Raw genomic sequence first — 27,568 nt, 5'->3', positions numbered from 1 at the left:
TGGAACACCTCGGGCGTTTCTGGTCACACTTCCACCCGCCAGGCACCGTGGGGGAGACGCTGTTGGAAGGCCGAGGTCAGGGGTGGGTCAAGGTCCAGCGCTTGCTTCAATGAAGGGCAGTACACAGTGCACAAGGCTCGGGCCGTTTGTGACAGCGATCAGCATTCTAATAAAAATGGCTTCAGGCACCAGGAAAGAGGTGAGAGCCTGAAGTAGCCAAGCCCGAGGTCACAGGGACACAGCTGAAAAGCACAGCATGAGAAATGAGACAAATCCCCGGATCATAACTATGGCTGCCCAGGGGTCTGCACTGACGCCCGGCACTGCAGCTGGGAGACAGCAAGTTAATACTCAGAGAGGGTCGGAGCCGAGCAGGGTACAAAGTAAGTGCTCAATAACCGTTCGCTATTGTTCTTGATACTGTTGTGTTTACGGGCCTCTGAGGGACAGCAGAGGAGGGTAGATACAACAGGATTTCTTTTTAACCTCTTCACTATTGATAGGCGGGGCGGGTAATTCCATGTGGAGGCATCCTGCGCACTGTCAGATGTTCAGCAGCGTCCCTGGCCTCCACCCACTCGAAGCCAGGAGCACCTTCTCCTCTAGTTGTGACAAAAATGTCTCCAGACACTGCCAGTTGAGTCATGGGTCTCCGCCATCAATAATGCACTGGGCAACGGCTGTGTTGGTGTGTCAGGAGAGGCCCGTGGACACACACCTACTTGCCCGGACACAGGGCCTGCCCTGTCCCAGACAGCTCATGGGGACATTTTTTTTTTTTTTTCTATATTCCTTTGAATAGTTTAAGGCTTGAGTTGTCATCTTTGTTCTGTATACACTTTTTCATTGTGCCTATTGACCTCCTAACCTCATGGGGACTTTCTGATTGTCCATCCTGACTTAGGGTTTTCGGCCCAGAGGAATCTAAATCCAGGTCCAGTCATGGCTGCCTCCCCTTTTCAAGATGTGACCATAGTTCATTTTGATACCTTCAAAATGGGGTAGGGGCCTGCATCCCTTGCCCACCCCCTGTCATGCCAACAAAATGCCATCATTACTAGTGATTTTGCTCCATCTTGCAGATGAGAAAACTGAGGCTCGGTGAGTGGACGTGACCTGGCAAGGCCACCTGGCTAGTAAGTGGCAGAGCGGGGATCTCCCCTTGGGCCTAACACCAAAGTCCAAGTCATCTTGTGTGGGTGTCTGTCCTACTGCGAGGCGCGGGAAGAGGCCAGACACAGCACTTCTCATGTCTCCTCCTGGAGCCGAGTCAGCTGATGCCCTGGCAGAGCGACTGCAGGCAAAGGTGGCAGCTGTGTGCTTGGCATGGTCACGTGGTGTTGTTCCAGGGCCACAAGAGCCTCCTTCATGGAGGGAGGTGTTTTGCCAGGAAGCAGAGTGTGGGCCGTGGAACCAGCGCCCGCAAGAGCCCACTAACAAGGCTGATGTTGGGCCCACCCCATGGCTCCTTGGACATCAGCCCGCGGGCCACCCGGGCCATTAATCCTCTGGCTGTGGCTCCTGCCAGCAGCGCCTGGCTGGCGAGTGAGCACAGCTAAGAGGCAGGAAAGCTGTGTACAGACCTTCCTTGGTCAGTGCCTCTCTCGGTAAGTCCTTAAACCTCACCCGAGTCCCACTGGTCACAGCAAACACAAAGCCCTGCTCTAAATGCCTGTCACCCAGTTAATCCTCACAATCGGAGGGTGACTAGCTTCCAGTAGTCACCCCACACCTTACTAGGATGCTGTGCTGAGGAAGGTACTATCATTAGGCCCCTTTTACAGGTGACAAAACTGAGACAGAGTGTAAGCAAGTAGGGATCTGAACCCAGGAAGGCTGGTGCCAGAGCCGCCCACGTCCTAACCACTGTACCACACTCCCTCTCGCACATTCCTTTAGCTCTAGCACATCGCTCATGGATAAGAGCTGAATTCCACTCTAGAATCCCACCAGAAGGGAAGGAAAGGGCTCCTTTCCTTCTTGAACTGAGACGAGAGATCTGTGCATTTGTATTGGCTGTGCTTTCCCTCGCACCCAGCGTGGTACACAGCACGTAGGAGGGGTCAATAGATACTGACTGTATGACTGGATGGATGGAGGGAATGAATAGGTGGATGGATGAACAGACAAATGAATGCATGGACGGCATCACCACATATGAAGGCATCCTAAGGGCAAGGCATGGCTGTCTTCATCCTCACAGCCACCTGGCCAGGTGGCTACAAAGATCCCAGTTGTACCAGCAAGGAAGCTGCAACTCCGGAAGGGCAAGTTCTAGGGCCCGAGTGACTTCACTCTGGGTTCCGGCCCGGCACAGGGACAGCACAGTCCCAGGTTGGAGAATGCAGTCACTAAGCACGTGCCACATGCCCTGCTCTAGAGATGAGCCTTCAGCAAGAAATAAAGAGATTACAGCCTTGCTTGCACAGAGCTGCCCCTGTCAAATAGGGAAAGGAGCAGGTGACGCAGACGTCTGGGAAGAGAGAGAGGACCCTGAGGTTGGAAGAAGAGCAGCGAGGTGAGCAGGCAAGCGTTGCTGGGGATGCTCTCTGGCCCGGGGCTCCTTTCCCACGAGGAGAGCTGTGCAAAGCGCTGAGCCCCGGGCCTGGCACGCAGCAGGTGCACAACAAAGCTTGCTTCTCCCCTTCTTCCATGGCGCTGGGGCACTCACCTGGAAGAGCAGGTGTGCAGGCCCCCTCCCACCCCCCTCCACACCCTGGCTCACTCTCTTCAGGGTTAATGCTGCACCCGCCCCTCTTCCTGACGTGGAAGGCACACGCCGATCGCACACTCATTTAGCATCTGACCCAGGATTTTAATACTCAGGGCCAGGCCCTGAGACAGAAACACACCCACATCTAAAGTCGACTCCCCACAAGGCACATCCAAGTGCTTCTCATTCTAAGGGTGACAACCTCGCAGCTGCTTTTCATTGAGCACCTTCACCTCCCAGCTCCTCAGACAAGGCAGCCTGGAGGCGGGGGGCGGGTAGGGGACACGCAGCCAGCGCTGGCCGCTCCACCTGCATGTGTCCTTGGAGCATGGTCCTGGGGTGTGTGCTCCCCAAATCCTGGCATTCCTCACTGTCCAGACTCACCAATACGAACTCAGATCCCAACACCCCGGTCTTCCTCCCCCACTATCCAAAACTGAGAAATGACATCAGTTACCACAGGAAGGGGCTTCCTTCCTTATGTGTCCCTGCATTTCCTGCCTCCTTTGTGGCCTGGTGGGGCCATGTGACTAATTCTGGCCAACAGGCTGTGAGTGGAACTGACTTGTGTCATTTCTGGTTTGAGATACGTAACAGTGGGTGTGAGTCGTCCACAACTTCCCTTCCCCAGCTGTGGTGACCCAGAAGCCAGCCCCCGAGAGGCGATGTCATAAAACCAGAACAGTCTGGATCTGTCAGTCATCGTACCAAAGGAGAGGCGCCTGATTCTCATCAAGAAATATATGAGAAATACACCCTTGTATTCATGTCCCAAGAGTTTATGGCCAATTTGTTACTGCAGCATAGCCTAGCCTGGCCTAACACCACAAAGGGATTTCCAAGGCTAATTCTTGCCATGTGTGATGTTTGCCTCGCCTGTGTCTTAGAACCCAACCTGGGCCATGCACGTAACACACACATCAGTGCTCATCTTCACAACAAGCCCAGGAGGCAGGGATCAGCCCCATTTTACAGACGAAGCAACTGAGGCACGAAGACTAAGTGACCTGCCTAGGGTCACACAGCCTGCAGATGACAAGGGCAGGACCCTGTCCACTGTGCTACACCGATTCCCCACCAAACCCCACCTGATTCTTAATCTCTAGGTTCCCAATTCCAAGAGCTCCCGCTAGAAACAACATGCTCGCCAAGGAGAAAGAACAGCAGCAGATGAGAGGGTGCCCCATCCCGACTCCTGGAGAGACGGCAGGAACCTTCGCTAGAAAGAAAATGGAACAGTCGTTTAGAAAGAAATAAAATATTTTTTTTAACTGCAAATTATTTGCAAATGTTCACGTTTCCAGTGTAAGTCATTACAAAAAGATCCCCAAGAAACACTTGGTTTATCTAATGTGAAATAATGGTTTAACTTACAAAAAATAAATATGTATTTCCACCCAAAAGAAGAAAGATGCTTCTCTGGCTTGAAGTCAGCAACGTAATTCACATAGCGAGCATGAATCCTGGGGCAGCCGTGACCTCTCTTTGCTTTTTGGGTCTCACTTTGGTCTCCAATCAAGGGACCTACAGGGCTTTGAAGAAAGGACCCCACTTGCCCGTTTCCTTCCAGGAACACAGGGACCAACCACCAGATGCTGAGCCAACCTGGCCTTTCCCTGGGATGCTGCTCCTCGGCCCAGTACTTCCTCCCAAGAAATTAAAGTCTTGAGACTGTTTTTCTCCCTAGAGCAGTACTTAAAAAAAAAAAAAAGAAAAAGAAAATCACTGACACTCATGAATGGGTTCTTTTCTTGTCCCAGAAGAGACTCAGTAACCGTAAGTCAAGTTCTCCACCCCGCCGCCCCTGACAGCCAACCAGAGGCCCCGGGTGAGAAACTGAACTCTAAGAACAAGGAGGAGACTCAACGGGGCTCTTTTCAGTACCAACTGCTCACACCTGGAGGCACCAGCGCTCTTGGCTTTGAATGCTGAATAACCATGACCAGGTCTTCTCTTTCGGGCACCTGAAGGCATAAACCCATTCTAGCTACAGGTAGAAAGAGGGAGGAAGGAAGGCAAGGCAAAGACGGGAGCGGGTGACGAGGTGAGCAGTCAAGCGGGGAAGTCGGCGTTGAGAGAGCTCTCCCGGCCTGGAGCTCCAGGGCCAGGTCACCCGGAGGCCAGCCCAGTCCCGTCAACGAGAAGCACTGGGAGACATGCGGCCTCTGGTCCATGAAGCAAGTCCCGGTGGAGGCAGCGCTGTGACACTGGTTCCCACGTCTGAGCACCCAGAAGACCAGATGGCTGGTGAGAAGCGCGTCCATGCCCCTCAGGACACTGCCTGAGAGTGAAAATGACCTTCACCAGGCCCCTCACCTCCAAACTGCAGCCTTGGGGAAACAAGCATCTGGGTAGAGCCAGGCAAGGACAGAGAGGTGCCGGGGACAAGGGAGCTTCTCGAAAGCTTGGAACCTGCAGACTTCGGCTGGAGAGGTCTGAGGCAGTTGGCTGGATTTGGTCACTAGCATGTTTTATGCAACCGATTTCTCTGGAAGTCTGGCGGCCCAAACCTCCCCACAGAGCACGGAGAGCACATGTGCCCTCCCAGGGGCGTGAGAACATGTGTGCGTCTGTGGGGGTAACAGAGGCAAGGATGTGCGTGTTTTGGGGGCACTGCATCCCTGTGTCTCTCCTGTTTCTTCACAGCCAATTCCAGGCAGGGGGCCAGAGGGTGGCTGCTTTCTGTGTGTTTTGGTTTTGGGTTGTTCTTTTTTTTTTTTTGGTTTCAGTCTACGCGAGGCTTGGGTTCCCAAGGATGCCGACTGATCCCTGGCTGCTGGCATGTCGGCCCTGCAGTTCTGAGCAGCTGCACCAGCTCTGGGCTCACACCAAGCCAGCGTCTTTGGCCATGCTGTAGAAGAGACCTCTCTGTTGCAGGAGGCCGGAGGGAGGACCACACTCGCGGATCTCCCCTTTGTCCAGGACAATCACCCTGCAAGGAGGGGACGCAGACATGAGGGGTGGGGAAGGGGTTGGCACCTCGTGCCCCAAGAGCCCACCTGGGCAAGTCCCTGCTTTGGGTCAGGCCCCTAACACCCTATGCCAGGACTGTTACAGTAGCCTTCCACCTGGCTGCCCATCCTCAACCCCAGTTCTAGTCAATGTCAATGTCCTGTGATGCTACCTCCAGTACTCTCTATCACCTTTTATATTTCCTTCCCAGCACAATTCCATTTGTTGCTGTGTTTATTGTCTGTCTCTGCACCCAGCCCCCAACTAATCTGTAAGGTCTCTTAGGCAGGCTCCCTGTCTGACAGATCCCTGCTCAGTCCCCAGTGCCTGGAACGGAGCCAGGAATGTGGCAGGCACTCCACACATGTGTTGACTGAATAAATGATTGAGTGATGTCAAAAAATGCCTGGTACTAACCAGGACAAAGAGACGTTCCACCAGCTCAGGCTGTCACTAGGCATAACGACAGTGTTGAATGAATGAATGAATGAATGAATGAACGGGTGACTGGGGTGGACCGCAAGGTCCAGAGGCCTTCTGTGCCAGGGCATCACCTCGTGTAGTCCATGATGGTGTTGAGCCGGTGAGCAATGGTGAGGACGGTACAGTCATCAAACTGCGTCCGGATGGTGGACTGAATGAGGTCATCCGTTTCCAGGTCCACAGCCGCCGTGGCCTCATCCAACACAAGGATCTTCGTCTTCCTCAGCAGGGCCCGGGCCAGGCAGACAAGCTGGCGCTGCCCAACGCTTGACCGGGAGAGAAGGACCAGGAAACAGTGTCAAAACCACCCTGACCCTGAGCCTAGGCCTGAACTGTGAGAAGGGAGAAGAGACACTGGGTGCTGCTTAGACCAGGAGAGCACTTCCACTCTCCACATCTGTGCCCATGGCAGACATCACTAATCAATCAGAATGGTCTTCCCGTTGAGCTAGAAGCAGGCTCAGAATCATTCTCAACACAGGGCTCAGAGGTGCTATCCAAAATAACAGGTAGCAAAAATGATCCCATATCCATGCCTTCTGTGGGGCCCCTCACTGCGGACTTTGGACTCAGTCACGTGCCTGGCTTTGGCCAATGGGATGCTGGCAAACATAAGGCCGGCAGAGGCTTGAAATGGGAATGCACACCAGGCTTTGCTCACTCTTGCACCTCTGCCATCACCATGACAATATGCCTGGGCTGGTCTGCTGGAGGATGAGGGACACACGGGGCAGAATCTAACTGCCCCCAGCAGAGGCCGAATAGATCTGCCTACAGCCAGCGGCCACCACCCATGTGCGTGAGCCAAGACTAGCAGAGCTGCCTGGCTGACCGCCCCAGTGTGTGAGCGGTCAGGCTCTTGTTGAACACACCTGAGGTTTGGTGCTTGGTTGTCATGGTGATGGGTAAGTGACAGAGGCACAGGATCTCTGCTGCGCCAGGCATTAACACTTCAGTTGCTGGATCATGGGTGGATCCTGGGGAGCCTGGGAGACGGACCACGGCAGCTGGGGCAGTGAGTGGGGACAGGGAGGGCTCAGAGCAGTGCTATTTACTGACTGGAAGAGAAGCCTTTCCAAAGTTTAACGACTGATAGCCACTCTCCATTGAATGGACCTGGTGTAAGCAAGGAAGCGTTTTGGCCATCCTGGTTACACCTCATGGTAAAATGAGCCTAGATTGAAACCCATTTTAGATACTGAAACTGAGGCCCCAAGAGGTTAAGAGACAAACAGCTCACGTGGCAGAGCTGGGACTCAAACCCAGGTCTGAACCAGATGGAAATGGACAAAACCTACAAACGCCCTGACGGAGGGAGAGCTGAAGCCGAGGAGACCCGGTTGGGGCCTCACCCCCGCCTACCTGAGGTTCTCCCCGCCTTCTGCGCACTCGTGGTTCAGCTTATGGGGAAGGGCCGACACGAAGCCCTTCAGGTGGGCCAGCTCCAGAGACGTCCAGACCTCTTCATCTGAATACTGGCTGAATGGGTCCAGGTTCATGCGGAGGGAACCCGAAAACAAAACGGGGTCCTGTTCGAAGGGAAGATGGCAGATGACGTGTGAGGCTCACGTCACGGTGGACACGGGTGGGGCAAAGAGGTGCAATGTAGAAAGTTCTTGCCAGAATTGTTCAAAATGGGGTTTCACAGTCCCTTGGAATCACCACTTCCGAAGATGTCAATAATGGGGGAAAAAAGCCTGGAAAACTCTGGATTAAGTGAAATAAAATAGATTTCTTTCTTGCAAGATTTCCCAGAGCATTCAATATGCAAATGTGTTGGGAACTTTCGGGAAGGGAGATGCAGCATGGGCAATTCCTAATTGCAAGGTACCTGGATTCCTCCCCATCCCACCTCCAAATAAGAACCTTAGGAGAAATATAAGGCAAAACAACACTAAAAGGCAACGTATTAAGGAATCACCACCTACTGGCATCAGTCTAGAAAATTCATCATTCTCGCCTAGCTCTTGGGAGGGTCAGAGATCCCTGTGCTGACCGACAGCCGGCAGAGAAGCCAGTATCTTAACTGTATCCTGTGAGATGCTCAGGAAGCTGCCTACTGGGTGGCAGGAGTGAAGGAATGAATGAAACCTGCTTAAGGCTCACTGTTATTTATGTGCTAAGAGGAGATTCCGTGAAGAAACACAGCATAATTTCAGTAAAAAAAAAAAAAAAAAATCATGAAAGTAGGAATAAAGGTAGGTTTGTCCTGAAAATACACACATGTCGCTTTCAGCGTGACCCAGCCCAGCCCATCGGCCCCACCTGGGGGATGATGGTGATCTTGAAGCGGAGGTCGTGCAGGCCAATCTTGGCAATGTTGACATCGTCAATGATGATCTCTCCCTCGGCAGACTCGTTGATACGAAACAAGCCCAGGGTCAGGGATGACTTCCCAGCTCCTGTCCGCCCCACGATGCCAACCTGTGGGACAGGAAGGGCCCAGGGTGAGGTGGGAATGCTGCTATCTGGGGTTACCTCCTGCCCCATGGTGCCCTCATTTTAAGTACCAGCCCCAGAGCAATTCAGTCATCTGGTCAACCCACCTCTCACCGTAGCCCCCACCCTCAGCAGCTTCCCAGAGACATTCCTTTAGGGGCTGTTTTGGCCAAAGGTCAAGAAGGACTCCCTTCTCTTTGCCAGCTCTTTTTAGAAATTAAAATTAGGTTTTTTTAACATCTTTATTGGAGTATAATTGCTTTACAGTAGTGTGTTAGTTTCTGCTTTATAACAAAGTGAATCAGTTATACATATACATATGTTCCCATACCTCTTCCCTCTTGCATCTCCCTCCCTCCCACCCTCCCTATCCCACCCCTCTAGGTGGTCACAAAGCACCAAGTTGATCTCCCTGTGCTATGCGGCTGCTTCCCACGAGCTATCTATTTTACGTTTGGTCGTGTATGTATGTCCATGCCACTCTCTCACTTTGTCACAGCTTACCCTTCCCCCTCCCCATATCCTCAAGTCCATTCTCTAGTAGGTCTGTGTCTTTATTCCTGTCTTACCCCTAGGTTTTTCATAACATTTTTTTTCTTAAATTCCATACATATGTGTTAGCATACGGTATTTGTCTTTCTCTTTCTGACTTACTTCACTCTGTATGACAGACTCTAGGTCCATCCACCTCATTACAAATAGCTAATCAGCTGTTTTTTATAAATTAGTTATTTTCAACTCAAGATAATATTAAGTAACAATCAGATTGTTCTGGTGAAATATCTGAGCTGTTGAAATATCTCCAAGGTTCAAGCAGATCCCCCTGCATCCCAGCTGAGGAAGCAGAAAGAGGTTAGGGATACAACCTGGCCTCTACTTATCCTCTCTTGAGGGAACTGGGCTCCCCATTTAATGGCCAATGATTGATGTTCCAGTTAGAACTCTCCCTTCTCATCTGGGCTCCAAAGAGGCCAGCTCCTCCACCCTCTGACAGCAACTCACAGAGCAGAGTCTCATGATGTAACATAAGCCATAAAGCGTCAGTGAGAACACCGCCCACTCTGTTCCCCCCCTTGTTATAAGTTGGAGAAATTCTCTCATGGGAACGGTACATTCTGAGCCTTGGGGTAGGAAGTTTAACAAATTCGTATGTTCAGAGATGAAACACTGTCTTCTGGCAAACGGCCAGGAGGACCCTGGGTCTCAGAGCAAGGATGTCTTCCAGGAACAGCAATACGTTCCAAAATTCTGTCCATTTCACATGTCCCTTGAGCCATCCCTAGTAGTGACGATGACGTCTTTCTGTTCTAGAGACTGCCAACTCAAATGCCTAAGGGGCTGAGTGGGCACATGAATGGAGCAGGAAGGGACCAGTCGGTGAACTGGGAGGCTCGTGTCTTGTCTAGAAAGAGTCAGGCAAGGAGGATGGGCCCAGTGTTGCCACGTGTTCTGATCTTTCAAGAAAAGCAGGAAATGGATTTTTATATAAAACATTCCAGATTTTTCAACATTTGCAATTTAGATTTCTTTCAAAACGTATCTGTGGGCTTCCTTTGGCCCTCGGGCTACCAGTCTGCAACCCTGCTGGGACACTCTGAGCAGCTTTTACTTCCATAAGCCCCTCCCCGAAAGGCCACTCCACCCTGTGGTTTGGGACAGGGACAGACTGGGAAAATGAGGAAGCTCATTTCATCTGCCTGGTGGCAACCTACGCCCGACCGTGAACTGGTGGGGGTCAAAGTGCGCCCACCTTCTCCCCTCCATGGATGGTGACGTTGATGTGCTTGAGAACCAGGTCCAGGTCCTCTCGGTAACGCAGGCCGTAGTCTCGGAACTCCACTCGGCCCACCTGGGGCCAGTTGCTGGGGGGTGCCATCTCCTGGATTCGCCAGGGAGCCTGCAATCACAGTGGGTGGTGGGGTGGGGTTCAGGAGTCTGAAGTCCACCTCATGTGCCCTAAGGCTCTGTGTGAGTGGCCTCCATGACCCCTCTGACCACATGGCTCTCTCTCTCACTCACTACGCTCCCCACACTGAATTCTGGACTGTTCCATGAACACCCACACCTGTTGCTTCAGGGCCTTTGCACTTGCGGCTTCTTTTGCCTGGAGTGCTCTTCCCCAAACTACCCTCTGGACCTGCTCACCTGCTGCAGATCTCAGGCCAATGAGACCACCCTCCTAGCCCTGGGCCCATCTCTCCCCTCCCCCCCTCCATTTTCCTTCAGAGCACTTACCCACCTCCTAGCATTTTAAGTACATATTTGCTTGTTCTGTCACCCACGCCCACTGGAAATCCCCTCTATGAGGACAGGTTCTTTTATTCGTTCACTGCTATATCCCAGGGCCCAGAGCACATAGTAGGTGTTCAATAAACACTCATGGACTGAATCAATGAATGAGTGGTCTTCTCTCGACAGACACAAGGGTAAAGGTGAGATACTCCAATGGCTTCTAAGGTCTGGTAAAAGCAGCAACTAACACTTGAAGGTCACTCTATCACATTACATCGTTTAATCCTCAGTACAATCCCACGAGTGGGTTCTTTCCTATCCCCAGTTTACACATGAGGAAACTGAAACACAGAGAGAGAAAGCAACTTGCCTGGGGTCACACAGCCCCTGTTTCTGAAAAGCTGCTTAGTTCATTTCAGCATTTCCTGAGGTCTACCTCTGGATGTGCTCTGGGCCAGGCTCAGGGCTATCTTCAGGGAAGGAGAGGAATGGTGAGGGCAATAAAAGAGAAAGTCCATCCTTTCTCGCCCATAAACTTCTTATGTTAATTTTTTTACACCCTTTATATAAATAAGGGGACATGCTATAAGAACACAAAGGGGACTGGAGAGAAGTGGGTGGAGCTTTCTATCTATAAATAAATATCATACATAATATAAATAAACACATAAGTAAATACATATATTTTAATAGTGGTAGGACTGGTGATCTTTCTCTTTTTCAAATATGCTCTTATTCTAAAAGTATAAAAATAAATAATTAGAAGTAGTAAAATATTTTAAAAGTAAATTAAGTTGAATTTCACACTTTAAACGGGTGAACTGAGTGGCATAAGAATTACATCTCGAAAGCTTTTATAAAAATAAATTAAAAATAAATAAATAGATAAATTCAGTGTAGGGTGGGAAACTCCTGGTGTAATGTGCTCTTATTTCCACAGGGGGCGCTCACACCATTCTGACAGATGCTCTCTGAGGAAGTGGGCCCTGGTTCACCAAGTCAGAGCATTAAAGGACCTGGCGTAGTTCACCTCTGTAAATCCTCAAGACAAAGTCTAACCAGGGTCACTTTGGTCTCATTCCCAAGGGGCACTTTCTTGGAATAAAGTGCGGCATAAAGGCACACACCCAAATCCTGGGTCTGCCATTTACCGGCCATGTGATCTTAGGCAAGCAACTTAACCTCTCTCTGTCCATTTCCTCACCTGCAAAATGGGGATAACAGTAGAATGTGAGTTATAAGGCTGTGTAGAGAATAAATGAATTATTCTATGTAAAATGTTTAGTACAGGCCCTGACACCCCACAAGAGCACAATATGTGTGTCCCTATTACTATTATTATTGGTAGTAGTGGGGATGGTGGTATCTCCAAGCATCACTGCTATTACCATTATTAACACTACTACTGCTATTCGGAGGTGGTGTGTGGGCAGAATAAGGCAGTTTTTAGGGGAATCATGGCACCAAAGCCTGGAGACTTGGGTCCTACTCCCAGCTGTCCCACGGACCATGCGTGACCTCGGACCAGCCATCGTCCCTCCCTACATGCCTTTTTATTCCACCTATAAAATGAGGACTTGGGTTAAATAAATGCAGGGTTTCCCAAACTTTGGTCAATTCCTTACCAATAACATGATTTTTGCAATATCCATGTACTGATTCTCTTGTTCCTGACTTTTAATATTTTTAAACGACTCATTTGTATTTTAATGTTTAAACTTATTTAAAGAGAAAATTAGTATGATTCACTTTCCATAATGTAAGTCCTCCCCGCAAAAAACATAACAGATAACAGAAGATTATTTTTGTCAGATAGAGGTTGCCTATTGAAGGCCCACGTGGTAGGGCTCAAAGGATTCTTTTGGGTAAAGCCACACTGAAGATCATGGCCAAGACGTCAGGCCGGGGGCTTGCTTTACCTCCTTCTCAGTCTCTGAATACTCCTTGAGTCTCTCCACGGCCACAATGTTGGTCTCCATCTCGGACGACATCCGAACAAGCCAGTTCAAGTATGTGGTGACCTGTGAGTGGAAGAGTCACATGGAGCTTCTAGAGTGAGCGAGAGTTGCTTTATTTCCATGAAGTCATTATTCATTATGAAATGTTTCAGATAACCAAGGTACACAAAACAGCAACCCCAAGTACTGTGGCCAGACTTCCTACATTGTGTCTCTTAAGCAAGCACCACATGTCAAAATAACCCAGGGGCCACACAAGTAATCAGAAAGTAAATGAAGAGATATTTTGAACCAGATGATAAGAAGAGAACACAATGTATCAAAATTTGGGAGATGCAGCTAAAGCAGTACTTCAAGGGAAATTTATAGGATTAAGTACATTTCTCTTGTAGCTGGGGGCATCCTCTCATGCCATCAAGGACTCTCCTTGGCTGATGGGGGAATCAGGGCCGCACATCTAATTTCTCTCCTGCACCAGTCGGTCACTGGGCTCTAGACCTGCTCGTCAAACTCTACTTGGTCCCCTTTCCTCTCCCCCACTCCCACAGAGATCCAAAGCAAAGGCCCAAAAACCTGACAATTGGCTCCCCATTAAGAGAACTGGAAAATCCACCTGAGAGCACCCCCCTTACCTGCAGTGAGTAAGACACCGAGAGGCCCACCAAGCCAGCACTGAGACTGTGCCGGGAGATCACTGCAAACAGGGCGGCAAACAGGACAATGCAGTTGCCTACACACTCCAGCCGCACAGCCAGCCACCTACGTGGAGACACAGGCAGAGGGACGGGCGGACACATGGACGGACACACACACACACACACACACACACGCCCAGAGTCAGCTTTTCAGGGACTTGATTTATAGCTGGGGGGCGGGGTAGTGGTGGTGGCCACTTTGCTAACTGAAATAATTCCCCAATAGTTCCTGAGAGAGGCCTCATTTGCCCTGCTCATGGGACATGGGGAAGGAGGGCCGAAGGGACACGATTTCAGGAATTCCTCACTAATCTGGCAAGCCCAGGAACTAAAATAGAGTTCTACAAAAGTGACCTTTCCAGGAAACTGAAGCTTGCCTTTTTAAGAACCAACTTTCTCTCACTGAAACCTTTAAAATATACCCATGTGTGCTTTTAAAAATATGTCCCAGAAAATTCCTAAATACTAAGAAATCATCAACTATAAGAGGCACCCCCTGATTTAAAATAATTTTCTTCTTGGCAGGAGACGAGGAGGTGGGAGTGAGAAATAAACCACCATTTTCAACACAGCCAAAGGGTTCCCAGACCCAGATCACCCTCATTTCAAAAACATTAAAATGTATTGCCTTAGCTTTAAAATATAAACTGGTTTAAAGCTAACTTTTATAAGATATCACATAGGAACATTATTTTAATGTTTTAAAATGTAAAGCATTCTAGAAAAGACAGTAGTATCAACATTTTTTCCACTACAGCGTTAAGATCCATGTGACTGGTCCTCAGGGTGTGAGCTATTCCCACACACACCCAGATTTTGACAAACTCCCTAAAAATTCTTCAAGGGAAGGCAAGGTTCTCTCCAGTACTTCACAATCTCCCTGCCCAGTCTTACACGATGGGATTACATTGTGCACAGTGGGTCACTTCCAGGGTGCTATTACCCCTCCCCAGAGTTTTCCATCCCACATCTCAAAAAATACATCAGGAGGTAAGCAAGTGAGGAGGATACTTTTCCAGATTCGTCAGTAATTAGCAAACTTCTACCCCCTTTTTTTGATTGATGGTATTTAATCATTCTTGATCCCCCAAATGGCAATTTCACATGGTTCAACCTAATATAAGTAAACTGCTTCCAATACTCATCACACAGGGGTGGTGTGATGAGAAGCATGGCGCAAAAACACTCAATAGCTGAGGCTGCCGTCACTGATGATCCTGTAGCACCAGGACAACAGCTAAATGATGGATCCTGCAGTATCTTCTGACCCCAGAAGAACTCTTTGTCCTTGCACTCCAATGCCCCTGGAGCTGCGTGCTGACCGTGCTCCTTTCTGCTTTTAATGGTTATAAAGTCCTCTCCTCGCACCGAGTCTATCGCTCCACACCCTCATCCAGGAACCAAGGGGCTCCCCCTGCCCCCTCCCACGGCCCCACGCCCACCTGTTGGCCACGATGCTGGGGTAATAGGCCTTCTGGTTCTCGTCCACCTTCAGGTCGCTCTGGCGGATGAAGCGCTCCTGTTCCTCGAAGGCACGGATGACGCTGACCCCCAGCAAGGTCTCGTTGAAGTGGGAATAAACCGGGGAGCGGCTGACTGACTCGAGGCGCTTCAGCTGCCGGGAGGAGGCCACGTAGAACCTCTGTAGGAGAGAAGAGATGGGGAGTGGGGGAGGGTTCCTCATCCCAGCCTCCCAGGGCTGCGCTGGAGAATGTCTGGATCCTTCCAGGGGCGAAATGTTGGAGCTGGGCTGCTCTCAGAGGGTGTCCCGACTCAGCTGGCGAATGGCAGGCACAGCGCCCACAATACTGCCGGTGGTGGTGATGATGATAATAACTAACGCTTACGTGGAGCCCAGCATCCTAGGATTGTTTTAAGTTCTTTCACATATATCAGCTCATGCAATCCTCACCAAAAACCTACGAGGTGCTCATTCCAGTTTCACAATGAGTAAACTAAAGACAACCTCTTCCCTAAGGTCACGTGGCTAGGAAGCGGCAGAGCTAGGATCTGAACCCCATCAAAGTGCTAACCTCAGCACTGCATGGCCCCTCTGATACCACTGACCTCTAGGGTTTATGGACCCTGCAGTGTGGCTTTATGACAACCAGACCTCAGCGCAAACCCTGCCTCCACCCGTCCCCATGGACAGTGACCACATCCGCTCTGCTCCTGCCCTAATCCCGGGCATTCAGCTCGTTAGAGATGTAACAAGATGGAGTCGCTCACTGGAAGTGCTGAGGAGCTGTGACACAGGCTGGACTGGTCATCTGAAGACACCTCTATTCTCCTGGACGTGCTGCAGATGTAACACTGCTTCATCAACAGTGGAGTCAGGCAAGCAGACACAGGGTGCTCAGGGACATGGCCTCCTGCCTCCTGGCCTGCGTCGGGTGCCCCGGGCCATTTTGGGGGCAGAGACCTTCCACGGAGAGCACTGAACAGAACAGGTGGCTCTGACAGGGCCTCCAAGGTCAGCCACTTCTTTCTGGATGGCAGCTCACGTGGTCATTTGAACCGCAAGCTGGGCAGCCTTCTGGGGCTCCAGAAACTCTGAAAACTCACCCAGGGACCACACCAACCAGGGCCATCTCAGAACAGTGGTTCTGACAATCCCTGCACACGGTCAGATGCTCTCTCTTCCTCTGGTGGCAAAATGAAATCCAGACCTCCTGTCTGGCTCAAGGCCCCCTGGCATCTGTCCCCATTACCCTCTCCTGGAATCACCTCCTCTCCCTGGCTTTCTTTCATCCTGGGTGGAAACAGTTCTAAAACATTTTACCTGCTCATTTTATTCCACTTGTCATGTCCTCAGAATTTTATTTCCTCTAAAAAGCTAACCTGAGATTTATTTTTGTTAAGGAATAGCCTGGTTTTTAAAAAATACTTATTAGCTTTCCTTTTAAGCTCTGTTCCAGGAGACATAATCCACCTCGTGGACTCACCTTACTCTTTCAGAGACCAAGACATTGCCTGGTCTCCTGAGTGAAAATAACTGCCCGACACACACCTGCCTTGTGCCAGGAAGCGGGCTGAGAGCCGAGACACTAAGACGTGTGCCGGGTAATTTTCATGGATGCCAAACAGTTCCACAGGCAGAAATGCCTTATTCCAGCAATGTGGAAGCCCAAACAGAATTCCACATCATCTTACCTCTTACATTCCTTTTTCTAAAAATGACTTGCTTTTAAGTTAAAACGGTAATGTATATCCATTTTTTAAAATCTTGGAGTGATATAGACAGAAAGATTAAACATTACATTAAGTCCACAATCCAGAGATAAGCACTATTCATATTTCAGTATATAACCTTTTAGATCTTTTCCCGAGAAAGAGAGTGAGAGAGAATACATACCCTTACACACATACACCCTTAAAAGCCTTTTTTTTTTTTTTTTTTTGGCGGTACGCGGGCCTCTCACTGCCGTGGCCTCTCCCGTTGCGGAGCACAGGCTCCGGACGCGCAGGCTCAGCGGCCATGGCTCACGGGCCCAGCCGCTCCGTGGCATGTGGGATCCTCCCGGACCGGGGCACGAACCCGTGTCCCCTGCATCGGCAGGCGGACTCCCAACCACTGCGCCACCAGGGAAGCCCAAAAGCCACTTTTTGAGATGCAACTTACATCCACTGGAAAGTGCACTAAATCTTTACAGCTTTATGGATTTTATGTTTATCTGCACCTGCATAGCCACTACCTGATCAAAATCTAGAAAATTCTCTCGTGTCCTCTCACAGTCAACACTCCTTATAGCCGCTACTCTGACTTTTACCACATCGTACTTGCCTGTTCTTCAACTTCATAAAAACACAATCACACAAATGTACTCTTTTGTGTTTGGCTTCTTTCGATCAACATAGTATCTCTGAGATTCATCCTCCTTGTGTGTATCAGTAGTTCATTCCTTTTCACTGCTGAGTCATTGTATAAATATACCACAATGTACGTATCCATCCTCCTGTGATGGACATTTGGGGCTATTATGAATCAAGATGCTAAGAACATTCTAGCTTTTTTTTGTTTTTGCTTGATAGATTCTCTTCTTTTGCATATACACTGAGGATTGAGACTGCTGGGTTATAGGACAAGCATATATTCAGTTAAAAGCCATTAAAAAACTAAATTCTCCCATAATCTCAGCCCTTAGAAAGGCAATGTTTTCATTTTTGTGCCTCTCTTTCCAGTCCTGCCCACACACATTATGCACGTGGTCTTAGTTATAATGATAGTGTGCTGACAACATGGTCCTTCGCTAACTTCATTCCCTTTGTTGTTTAAAAATAAAATTGTCAGTGTCGCAACAGTGTCTTCCTAATTCTCCCATTAAAGGCACATAACATTCCATTACCCAGTTGTTCCATGGTGTGCTCAAGGCCCTGCTACTGGCAGATATCTGAGCCGCCTCAAACGCCGCATTTGGCCCATTTTGTTCTCTTGAATTGGGTCCTTCAGGAAATTGTCCAGCCAGGGTGTGAACTCGGATAGCATCTGGGTAAATGCAGCTGGACGACTTTCCAGAAAAGCTGGCACCAATTTAAAGAGAACACAGCGAGGGTCCGGGACCTGCTCTGATTCCACCTTTGTTCACACTCACCAGTCACTGGGCCACAGTGTGGGAGGGTTTGGGCACTGGCTGACTGGGCCAAGGCCTCCCAGGACCCACACGAACAGGCCACACAGAGTGCAGTTTGAGGTATGGAGCACCTCGTGGTTTCTTACTCTTACTTTGTGCAGCAGTCATTACGCTCCCATCTAAACAGCAGTCCCCCACTAGCAACTGTGCTGCAGCTAACCTCTCAGAGGCAGGAAAGCACAACGCAGCACTGCAGTTACCAGCAAGAGCTTTCGAATCGGGCACGAGTTCACATTCCCAGCTCCCCCACTTGGGCCTCAACATGCTCATCTGTCAACTGGAAGCACCACAGCTGATGTTGACTCAGCTGTCAAATGCTCCCTTGCCCTGTTCCCCTTCCTCAAGCTTATTTTCTGAAATAGAAATGTGATGGCTGGAGCTCCAGTAGCCAACTTGGACCATGAGACCAACTTAAGAACGGAAGGCAAAGACAATAGAACAACACCCCCTCCCCACCCCGAAAACAAACAACCCACAGTGAAGGAGTCTGGGATATTAACAAACTCATGGAGCTGCCACACCAGCCCTGAAGAGTCTACCTCAAGATTTCTATTACAAGGGAAAAAAATATTTAAGTTGCTGTTATTCATGTCTTCATTATCTGCAGGGGACTTAGGACCTAAAGAATTTCATACTTAAAGGAATTTTAATAATAAAGATGCCTTTATGGCTATAGCTTATTTTCTTTTATAACTTACAGCTTAAAAAAACCCTTATTGCTAGGAAAAAAGGATATTTGGTTATTGCAAGCTAAAAACAATCAACTTAGGTATTCAAAACTGACAAAAATAAATCTAACCCTCCTCCAGCACGTCCTCCACAGCCCCACACTGAGGAAACACAAAACAAAGGGAGCCCTGTGCTCACGTGGAGAGTGATACAGAGCTGGGCTCGTCCTGGACCCTAAGACCCCACCTCTTACCTGGACAAAGAAGTAGATGAGGCCCAGGGGCGGGATGATGACGGCCACCATGGGAGTGGCCAGCAGGATGATGATACAGGCGCCAATGACATTGAACAGGGAGCCCATGAACATCTTGATGACCTGCGGGATCATCGAGTCCACTGTGTCCAGCTCCTTGGAGAAGCGGTTCACCAGGTTCCCGCTGGGGGTCCGCTCGAAGAAGCTCATGGGCGACCTGAGGACGTTATGCAGCAGGTCCAGGTGCAGGCGGCGCGAGGCGAAGATGCCCCCGACGGACACCACCATGGAGTAGCTGAACACTGTGATACCTACAAACACTCTCGCGTTAAATTCCACGATGGGAGAGGGACCGGGCTGAGGGCAGGGACGAGTGGCCATGTGACCATGTGGACCAAGCAGCCTGGACTCCCAGCTTCTAATAACAATAATAATGGTGGCAATTATGAATCGAGCACTTAGTATGTACAAACCTCACTGTGTGAGTTTTACATGCATCTAATCCTTATGAGGACCCTGTATAAGTTCTATTAGTACTCATGCCACAGAGATAAGGAAATTGAAGCTCAGGTAGGTGAATTCCTTTGCCCTCAATAGACCCAGCCAATCAGAAGCAGAGCTGGGGTTCCCACGGCAGCAGCCTGCTCCAGCGTCATGCTCTTATCTGTACGCCTCATCCTCTAGACCAGCGCTGTACAGCAGAACTTTCTGTGATAATGGAAATGGTATGCAACTATGCTGTCCCATGTGGTAGCCACTAGCGACATGCGACTATTAAGCATTTGTCATATGGCTAGTGTAATTCTATAACTGATATTTTAATTTTATTTTATTTTTATGAACTGAAATTCAAATAGCCACATGAGGCCAGCGGCTACCATACTGGACAGCACAGCTCTGGAACAGACATTGCTGCTATGGGTCCAGGTCAACATCACACCCTCTCTGTGCTCTCTCTTCTCTTAATTATAATCTGAAGGCCACAGACCCTAGCCCTTTGAGGGAGTTTTAGGGATTAGGAAATTGCCTGCTCTTCTGGTTTTTTCAAAGCCATCTCTTGGAGATCATGAGACATTTATGGTCCCTCCAAACAAGCCACAGTAGGGCACCCTTTCTGTTCAGAGAGGTGATTTCACAGGGATAGAGAAGCTTCGATCTTGGTCTCCTTGATCAAAGAAGCCATGAGGCAGGGGCTAGGACAACAGACTCTGGAGCCAAATCCTCTCGCTGCCACTCACCAGCCATGGGACCTTCCTTAAGTCACTTAACCTCTCTGCACCTCAGTTTCTTCAACTGTAAAACGGGGGACAATGACACATCTTGTAACACTGCTGAACGTAAAGGGCCCACCTGGCAATGTGCCTGGTACACAAGAAGTGCTCCAAATGCAGAATGTATACACTATTTATCATAAATACATCATTTTTATGAGCACATAAACACATAGCTCAGGGACCATGTAGCGTGGTGGTGAAGAGGATGGGCTCTGAGCCACACTGCCTTGCTCAATGCAAGCTGTGCCATGGATTAGCTTCATGACTTTGGGCAACTTACTTAACCCCTCTGGGCCTCAGTTTCTGCATCTCTAAAATGGGGGAAACATTAGCTCCTACCTCATGTGATTGCTGCAAAAGTAAAATAAATTAAAACACCTTAAAGTGTTTAAAACAGAACCAGGCACCAAGTAAGTGCTCAGTAAACATTAGCTATGACTATTAACGCTGCTGTGTCTAGGTACCTTCATGGGACCACAGGAAGGGTATATGCAGGATTTCTCAACTTCCTCACTATTAACATCTGGGGCTGGAACATCCTCTGCTGTGGAGGCTGTGCTGTGTACTGCAGGACGTTTAGCAACATTCTTGGCCTCTAGATGCCAGTAGTATCCACCCCTACTCTGAAGCTGTGACAACTCTAAGTATCGCTAGATATTGCTAAATGTCCTCTGAGGACAACACTGCCTGCATTATGAACCACTAGTATAAACTAATTCCCACCTTTAGGCAGCAGGCAAAAGTCCACAAATAAGACTTTACAGAAACACCATTACCCTGCCAGAACAATGAGGGGCAAGGGCCCTTGGTCGCCTTCTATTTCTCAACTTTCCTCATCTGTAAAATGGGCACATTGGAGCTCCCCTCCCCTCTGTCTCCTAGGGCCACACGAAACAGAGCGTTCGAGAAACATTCATTCTACAAATACCTCAGTGTCTATTATGCGATAGTTACTATTCATGTGTGTTTGGTTTGTGGGTCTGCAAAACCCTGACAAGCTGGGGGACCCAATCCTGTAACAAGACATGGAAGTGGCTCCAAGTGCCAACAGCAGGGAGGCCCACCTTGAGAAATGCCCAGGGCTCCATAGACGCTCAGCCGGACTTTCGTGTGCTCCTGGGTCCCATTGACGATGGGGTCATCAGTCCAGAGACTGAGCCAATAGTTAGAGGCCAGAGAAGCAACGTGGTTACACAGGAAAAGGAAGATGCTCAGAAAGGAGATGAAAAGTCCTATCGCCTTCATGTAGTCCCAGTACACGGAGAGCTTGACCTGAGACCAGGGAGAGAAGGCATCTTACAGAATGCACCCACCAGCCATGCCCACCCAAGGTCAGGAACTTCAACAGCTTCTGTGGTCCAGCCCCCTAACCTGTGCTCATGCCTACGACCCCCTCCCCCTTAGTTCCTCGGCAAACAAGTCAGCAGCAGCAAAGTCAAGGTTTCTGCCCTCACGGAGCTTCCAGTCAAGTGGCAAGACAGGCTTTCAACAAATCATTGCCCAGATAAATGCATAATCCCAGAGAAGGGCTGGAAGTGGTACATGATTTCATATGAGTATAAAACTGGGCATCCTGACCTAACCCAGGGTGGGGAGGTATCAGAGGAGGTTCTCCCTAAGGAAGGGACATCAAAGAATTAACCAGGTGAAAATGGAAAAAAGGCACTCCAGGCAGAGGGACCAGCATGTGCAAAGGCCTTGACGTGGGAGGGAACCTGAAAGGAGGAAAGGATGGCTGGAGCAACATGAGGCTGAAGAACAGGAACCGGCCAGACCACACAGGGCCTGAGAGATCCTGTCCCGGATTCCGATTTTTACTCCAGGACCATCAGGAAGCCATCAAAGAGTCTGAAGAAAATGGGAAGATGGGACGTGTTGCCTAGCACCCACGACCAAGTGTCACATCCCCCCCACCCCCAGTCCTCTGAACACCCAACACCAATTCCTCCCAATCGCAACTGGCCTCCCATTGCTCAGCCCGTTCCCCAACTCCACCAGGTGACAGCTGGGGGCTTCTTTCACTCCTATATCCCTATGGAGCCCAGCATGGGGGCTACGTAATTATGTGTAGCCACTCAAAGGGCGGCTGAACACCACAGACAGGGACAATGTGCTTTGGGCCAGCCTCACACCCAACCCGCTTGGTGTGGTTTCAACAAACTCCAGGTATCTTTCCCTGTGTGTGTGCTCATTGTCACGTCAGGCTTTTCATGCTGAATTTTGGGTCATAAGATAAGCATCATCTGTTTGAGGTGCAATCTGGTTAAAAGGAAGCAGGTGAGGGCTTCCCTGGTGGTGCAGTGGTTGAGAGTCTGCCTGCCGATACAGGGGACACAGGTTCGTGCCCAGGTCTGGGAAGATCCCACATGCCGTGGAGCGGCTGGGCCTGTGAGCCATGGCCGCTGAGCCTGTGCGTTCAGAGCCTGTGCTCCGCAACGGGAGAGGCCACAACAGTGAGACGCCTGCGTACCACACACACACACACACAAAAAAAAAACAACTAAAAAACAAAAACAAAACAAACAAACAAAAATGAAGCAGGTGGAAAAACAGAGGTCCAAGGTATAACTGAGTGCTTCCTTTTTACTTTCCAAGTCTCTGTGCTATAGATGGAATGTTCGTGTCTCCTCCCGAATTTGTAAGTTGAAATCCTAATCCCCCACCCTCCATGTGACAGTATTAGGAGGTGGGGCCTTTGAGAGGCGATTAGGCCATGAGGGTGGAGTCCTCATAAATGGGATTAGTGCCCTTATAAAAGGGGCCCCAGAGAGCTCCCTCATCCCTTCTGTCATGTGAGGGCACAGCAAGAAGATGGCCATTTATGAACAGGAAGATCTCATTAGACACTGCATCTGCTGGTGCCATGATTTTTGACTTGCCAGCATCCAGAATTATGAGTGACAAATGTATGTCATTTGTTTTTCTTTTTGGATGTGGAACATTTTTAAAGTCTTTACTGAATTTGTTACAATATTGCTTCTGTTTTACGTTTTGGTTTTTTGGCCCCGAGGCTTGTGGGATCTTAGCTCCCTGACCAGAGATTGAACCCACATCCCCTGCATTGGAACATGAAGTCTTAACCACTGGACTGCCAGGGAAGTCCCCAACGTATGTCATTTCTAAGCCACCTCTACCATGGTCTTCTGTTACAGCAGCCCAAAGGGACTAAGACAGGTATTAAAGACAAAGCCCCGGCCGAGACTTTCTCACTGACATACAGGCACACCTCAGAGACATTATGGGTTTGGTTCCAGACCACTGCAATAAAGCAAACATCGCAATAAAGTGAGTCACACGAATTTTCCAGTTTCCTAGTGCATATAAAAGTTATGTTTACACTATACTGTAGTCTATTAAGCGTGCAATACCATTATGTCTAAAAAAACAACGTACACACCTTAATTTAAAAAAATACTTGATTGCTAAAAAATGCTAACCATCATCTGGGCCTTCAGTGAGTTGTAGTAGTAACATCCAAGATCACAGATGACAAATATCATAATATAATGTTAAATAATAATAACCAATATAATATTTTATATAGTAATAATAACAACAAATTATAATACTAACGAAAAAGTTTGAAATATTCCAAGAACTACCAAATGTGGCAAAGAGACACAAAGTGAGCAAATGCTGCTGGAAAAATGGCACCAGTGTCCCACGCAGGATTGCCGTAAACCTCCAATTTGTAAAAAATGCAGTCTTTGTTAAGTGCAATAAAGCAAAGCACAATAAAACAGGATCTGCCTGTAATCATAAGGGCAAAAATAGAAATTAAAAAGTGAAAAACAATTTTTTCTGACTACATAATTAATGTTCTATAGGGCTGAGTCTGTGATGACCTGAAACCAAGGCACACACAACTGAACCCTGTGAGGTGGGAAGCCCTGATTTAAGGCATCCGGGTCACCTACGGCTTACAAGGGCCCCAGCTGCTCGAAGGAGGCGGTGGTCAGGACGGCAGAGACTACAGATACCAACCCTGGAGTCTGAGTTCCGGGTTCAAATCCCAGCTCTGTCACGCACCAGCTGTGACCTGGGGCAAGTCACCTAGGCCCTCCGGTATGGTTTCTGGCCCTTAAAACAGTACCTTTCGAGGCTCCTTGTAAGGAAGACATGAATTAAGACGACCCCAGCACTCCGCACAGGGTCCAGCCCCCAGGGACACACAGCGACGCGGGCCGTCGCCCTCACCTGCCCAGTCTGAGCCTTGTCTGCCTCCATCAGCTTCCAGGTGTCCTCCTCCACGGGCCTGGGCTTCTGCAGCTCCGCGGTGCTGGTGTGGTGCCGGCTGACATCCCCGCCGTAGGAGGAGCTGCTGAGCTGTCTGGGGAAGCAAGGCACACAGGCGTCAACCGCATGGAGGCCCCGGGCAGAGGTGGGGCCCCAAAGCACCAAACTAGTTCCCCCTTGTGATTTTACACAGATGACCCCGAGAGGGGAAGGGTCTGGCCCCAGGGCCCCATGGAAGAACCGCTCCTTTATGCAGACTTTATTCAGAAAGCATTTCCTGCCCACCAGTACTCACCAGCTTTATGCAGATCATGACAGATCATCATTCAGAGCGCTTTCCTCCCTGGGGCAGTCTCTTTCCCTGAGGAGGTGTATGCTTGGGGAATGACATGGGTGGGTGTGTGTGCGTGTGCGTGCGTGTGCGTACACGGCTCAGACACACACAAGCAGAGGGATGGGGTACGATTTCCACCTTGGTCATCAACCCTACTGCCTTCTTGGTTTGCCTGCCTTGATGAAGCGTGTGTGGAGGTCGGAGAAGCCCACGGAGCTGGGAACGGAGGGATGCTCCAGGCTGTGGCCAGTTAGGAACTGAGGAACTGAGTCCTGCCAACGGCTACGTGAGCTTGGAAGCCGACCCTTCCCCAGCCCAGCCTTTAGCTGAGACCCCAGCCTGGCCAATGCCTTGGTTACAGCTTGTGAGAGACCCTGAGCAGAGGAGCCAGCTAAGCTGTGCCTGGACGCCTCGACCCACAGAAACTGAGATGACAAACCACTAAGCTTGTGATCCTTTGCTATGCAGCAATGGAAAACGAATACCCAGTGTTCTGTGTGTTTCTGCTCAGTCCACCCGTGGCTCTCTCTCGCAGTCACCTGCCCCTACGTCCCAGGACGCTGTCCATAGGTCACGCGCGCGCGCACACACACACACACACACACACACACACACACACACCGAGCTCATCACCGGTACTGGTGCACCAGCAGAAAAGGAAGGAAGTATGTCCACCTCTTGTGTATGATACAAAGCCAGGCCCAGGAGGGGACCGTGGGCAGGGTTCTGGGGGGCACAGATGCTTGTGCCAATTTCCTTCCCAGCCCATTTCTGTGAAATCCCCCCACCCCAAAAGAAGTAACCCCAGGCGGTCCCAGCTCACCCAAATAACTGAGTGGCATTTACTGAGTGCTGATGGCTTCACAGGCAGCGTATCACACAAGCCTTCCTACAACCCTACAAGGTGAGTGCACCAAAGACCCTATTTGACAACTGAGGAAACTGAGGCACAGGGAGGTTAATGCCGCTCCTCCAAATACCCAATGATCTAACCAAAAGCAACCTTCTTTAAAGCACCGAAGTGTAGAACTTAGGAGCATTGACTCAGAAGCCAAACTCGGGTTCAAATTCAAGCTCAGCTTCTCTGCAGCTGCGTGACCTATGGACAGCTCTCAGTTTGCTCACCCGTAAAATGGGAAGATGACAGTAACTACCTCCAGGTCCACAGACCTTACAGGGCTTGACACTGTGCCTGGCTCCTAACAGGACATAAAACGCAGCCGTCAATATTACTTCTATTTTGAATCAGCTGCTGGTTCTTAAAGCCTGAACGTTCCAGGCCCCTCTGCGTGACTTGAGCAGAGAGCCACAGACACCATGTAGGGAGCTTGAGTGTCAGAAGCGCAGAGGGATGGGTAAATCGTGAGGCCTGTGTGAGCCATGCCGTCTCGCAGGAACAGAACCAGGCTTCCCCTTTGGGCCTCTGTTCCCTGGAAAGTGAAGTCCCCCCGCAAGGATTTGGGAGGGAGGCAGAAGCTGAAGGCCTTTTTTGGTAGGTGAGCCTCGCCGCGGGCACCCGTCTCCCTCCTCTCCCCCCTCCCCAGGCAGGGGGCAGAAAGTGGTGCCGGGAGAATCCCCAGGGTGTCCCCACCCCCACCCCCCGCCTTACCTCTGCAGTTGCTTCCCCACAGCGTCCGTTACCAGCATGCCGTTCTCCACCTGCTTCATCTCCTTCCCTGGCCTGCCAACACCTGCTAAGCCTGGCAGAAGCGGGGAGGGGGAATCATGGCTTTAAGAGCTGGACACCAAAACCTGTCACTGTGCGGGGAGATGGCAGATAACCTGGCCTCCCGGAAGCTCAGAAAGACCTGCTTTGCTGCAGCCACGGACAGGCTCCCCAGCTGGGCTGCAGGAGATGTTGGAACCAGCTTCCTTGGGGCAGGGATGGTGCTTTGCAACCGTCTCAAGGGCCCTGGGCCTGAGCAAGTGCCCCGTGCCAGCAGCGACCAGTAAAATCCAGTTCTGGTGATGGCATCTGTGCTGTGTGAAGTTCGGATAATGGAGCCAGGACACAGTGAACCACATGGGGGAAAGGGCACAGTCCTCTGGTCCCCAAGCATCCCAAGCAGGGGTGAAACCCAAAATAAATGACAACCAGTTTTGACAAGGGCATCAGACACTAGAGTCCCAGATGCCCCCAGCCAAGAGTTAACCCTCTGTTTGCCGGATCAAGGGGAGGGCCTGACGATCGGGGTAAGGGGTACCTGGGACTGCTATAGGGCAGTGGCTGCTTTTCCAGTAATAAGGAACTATTTCAACACTTCAACAACTGATACAGCCACCACGGGGCACCATACCAGCCGGATATCTGCCCCAATCCCAGGAAGTATCTGCCCAGCATCAACAATGATCACCGTCACCTTAAGAACGGTGGCTAACATTTATCGTCAGCCACTGTGCTGTGTTGAAATACAGTCTCTCCTTTAATCTTCCAGCAACTCAGTGATACGTTTATTACCACCCACTTTGCACTGATTTCCTCATTCTTTGATGCCAGGACAGAGAAAGCAGGAGAGAGAAGCATAAAGTAGGGCTCCAAAGGACTGACCCTGGAAGAGGAGGGGATGCAGCACAGACGTTATATGAGGGGATAAATACGCAGCCAGCAGTGACCCTGAGAACATGCTGATGTGACATGAATTAAAGCAGAATCCAGAAAGGCAGGCTCTCTCAGGCATCAGCCACAGGAAGAAACAGAA

General features: G+C 49.9%; 1 protein-coding gene across 5 annotated transcripts in view; it reads right to left on the bottom strand.

Annotated features, from left to right (window-relative positions):
- Positions 1 to 971: 971 nt before the first annotated feature.
- ABCC1 (ATP binding cassette subfamily C member 1) overlaps positions 972 to 27,568 on the bottom strand; it is a 133,700-nt gene continuing 107,103 nt past the window's right edge. For 3 of the 5 annotated variants that reach the window (XM_049699592.1, XM_012533272.3, XM_049699593.1), the window contains 12 exons: positions 26,479 to 26,569; positions 24,497 to 24,629; positions 21,364 to 21,571; positions 19,026 to 19,336; positions 14,915 to 15,114; positions 13,410 to 13,536; positions 12,739 to 12,840; positions 10,338 to 10,484; positions 8,414 to 8,572; positions 7,511 to 7,677; positions 6,220 to 6,414; positions 3,956 to 5,645 (listed from right to left, as the gene is read on the bottom strand). In XM_049699592.1, the coding sequence (XP_049555549.1) occupies positions 5,537 to 5,645; positions 6,220 to 6,414; positions 7,511 to 7,677; positions 8,414 to 8,572; positions 10,338 to 10,484; positions 12,739 to 12,840; positions 13,410 to 13,536; positions 14,915 to 15,114; positions 19,026 to 19,336; positions 21,364 to 21,571; positions 24,497 to 24,629; positions 26,479 to 26,569 (1,949 nt within the window). In that variant the 3' untranslated portion in view covers positions 3,956 to 5,536. Of the gene's footprint in view, positions 3,933 to 3,955; positions 5,646 to 6,219; positions 6,415 to 7,510; positions 7,678 to 8,413; positions 8,573 to 10,337; positions 10,485 to 12,738; positions 12,841 to 13,409; positions 13,537 to 14,914; positions 15,115 to 19,025; positions 19,337 to 21,363; positions 21,572 to 24,496; positions 24,630 to 26,478; positions 26,570 to 27,568 lie in introns of those variants that run through there. The other 2 variants (XR_007472257.1, XM_049699594.1) reach the window with 2 other exon arrangements.

The sequence above is a fragment of the Orcinus orca genome, chromosome 16, assembly GCF_937001465.1.
Source record: "Orcinus orca chromosome 16, mOrcOrc1.1, whole genome shotgun sequence".
NCBI classification, from domain to species: domain Eukaryota; kingdom Metazoa; phylum Chordata; class Mammalia; order Artiodactyla; family Delphinidae; genus Orcinus; species Orcinus orca.
Note: the sequence above shows the minus strand (reverse complement) of the source record. Positions and strands in the feature narration are given on the sequence as shown.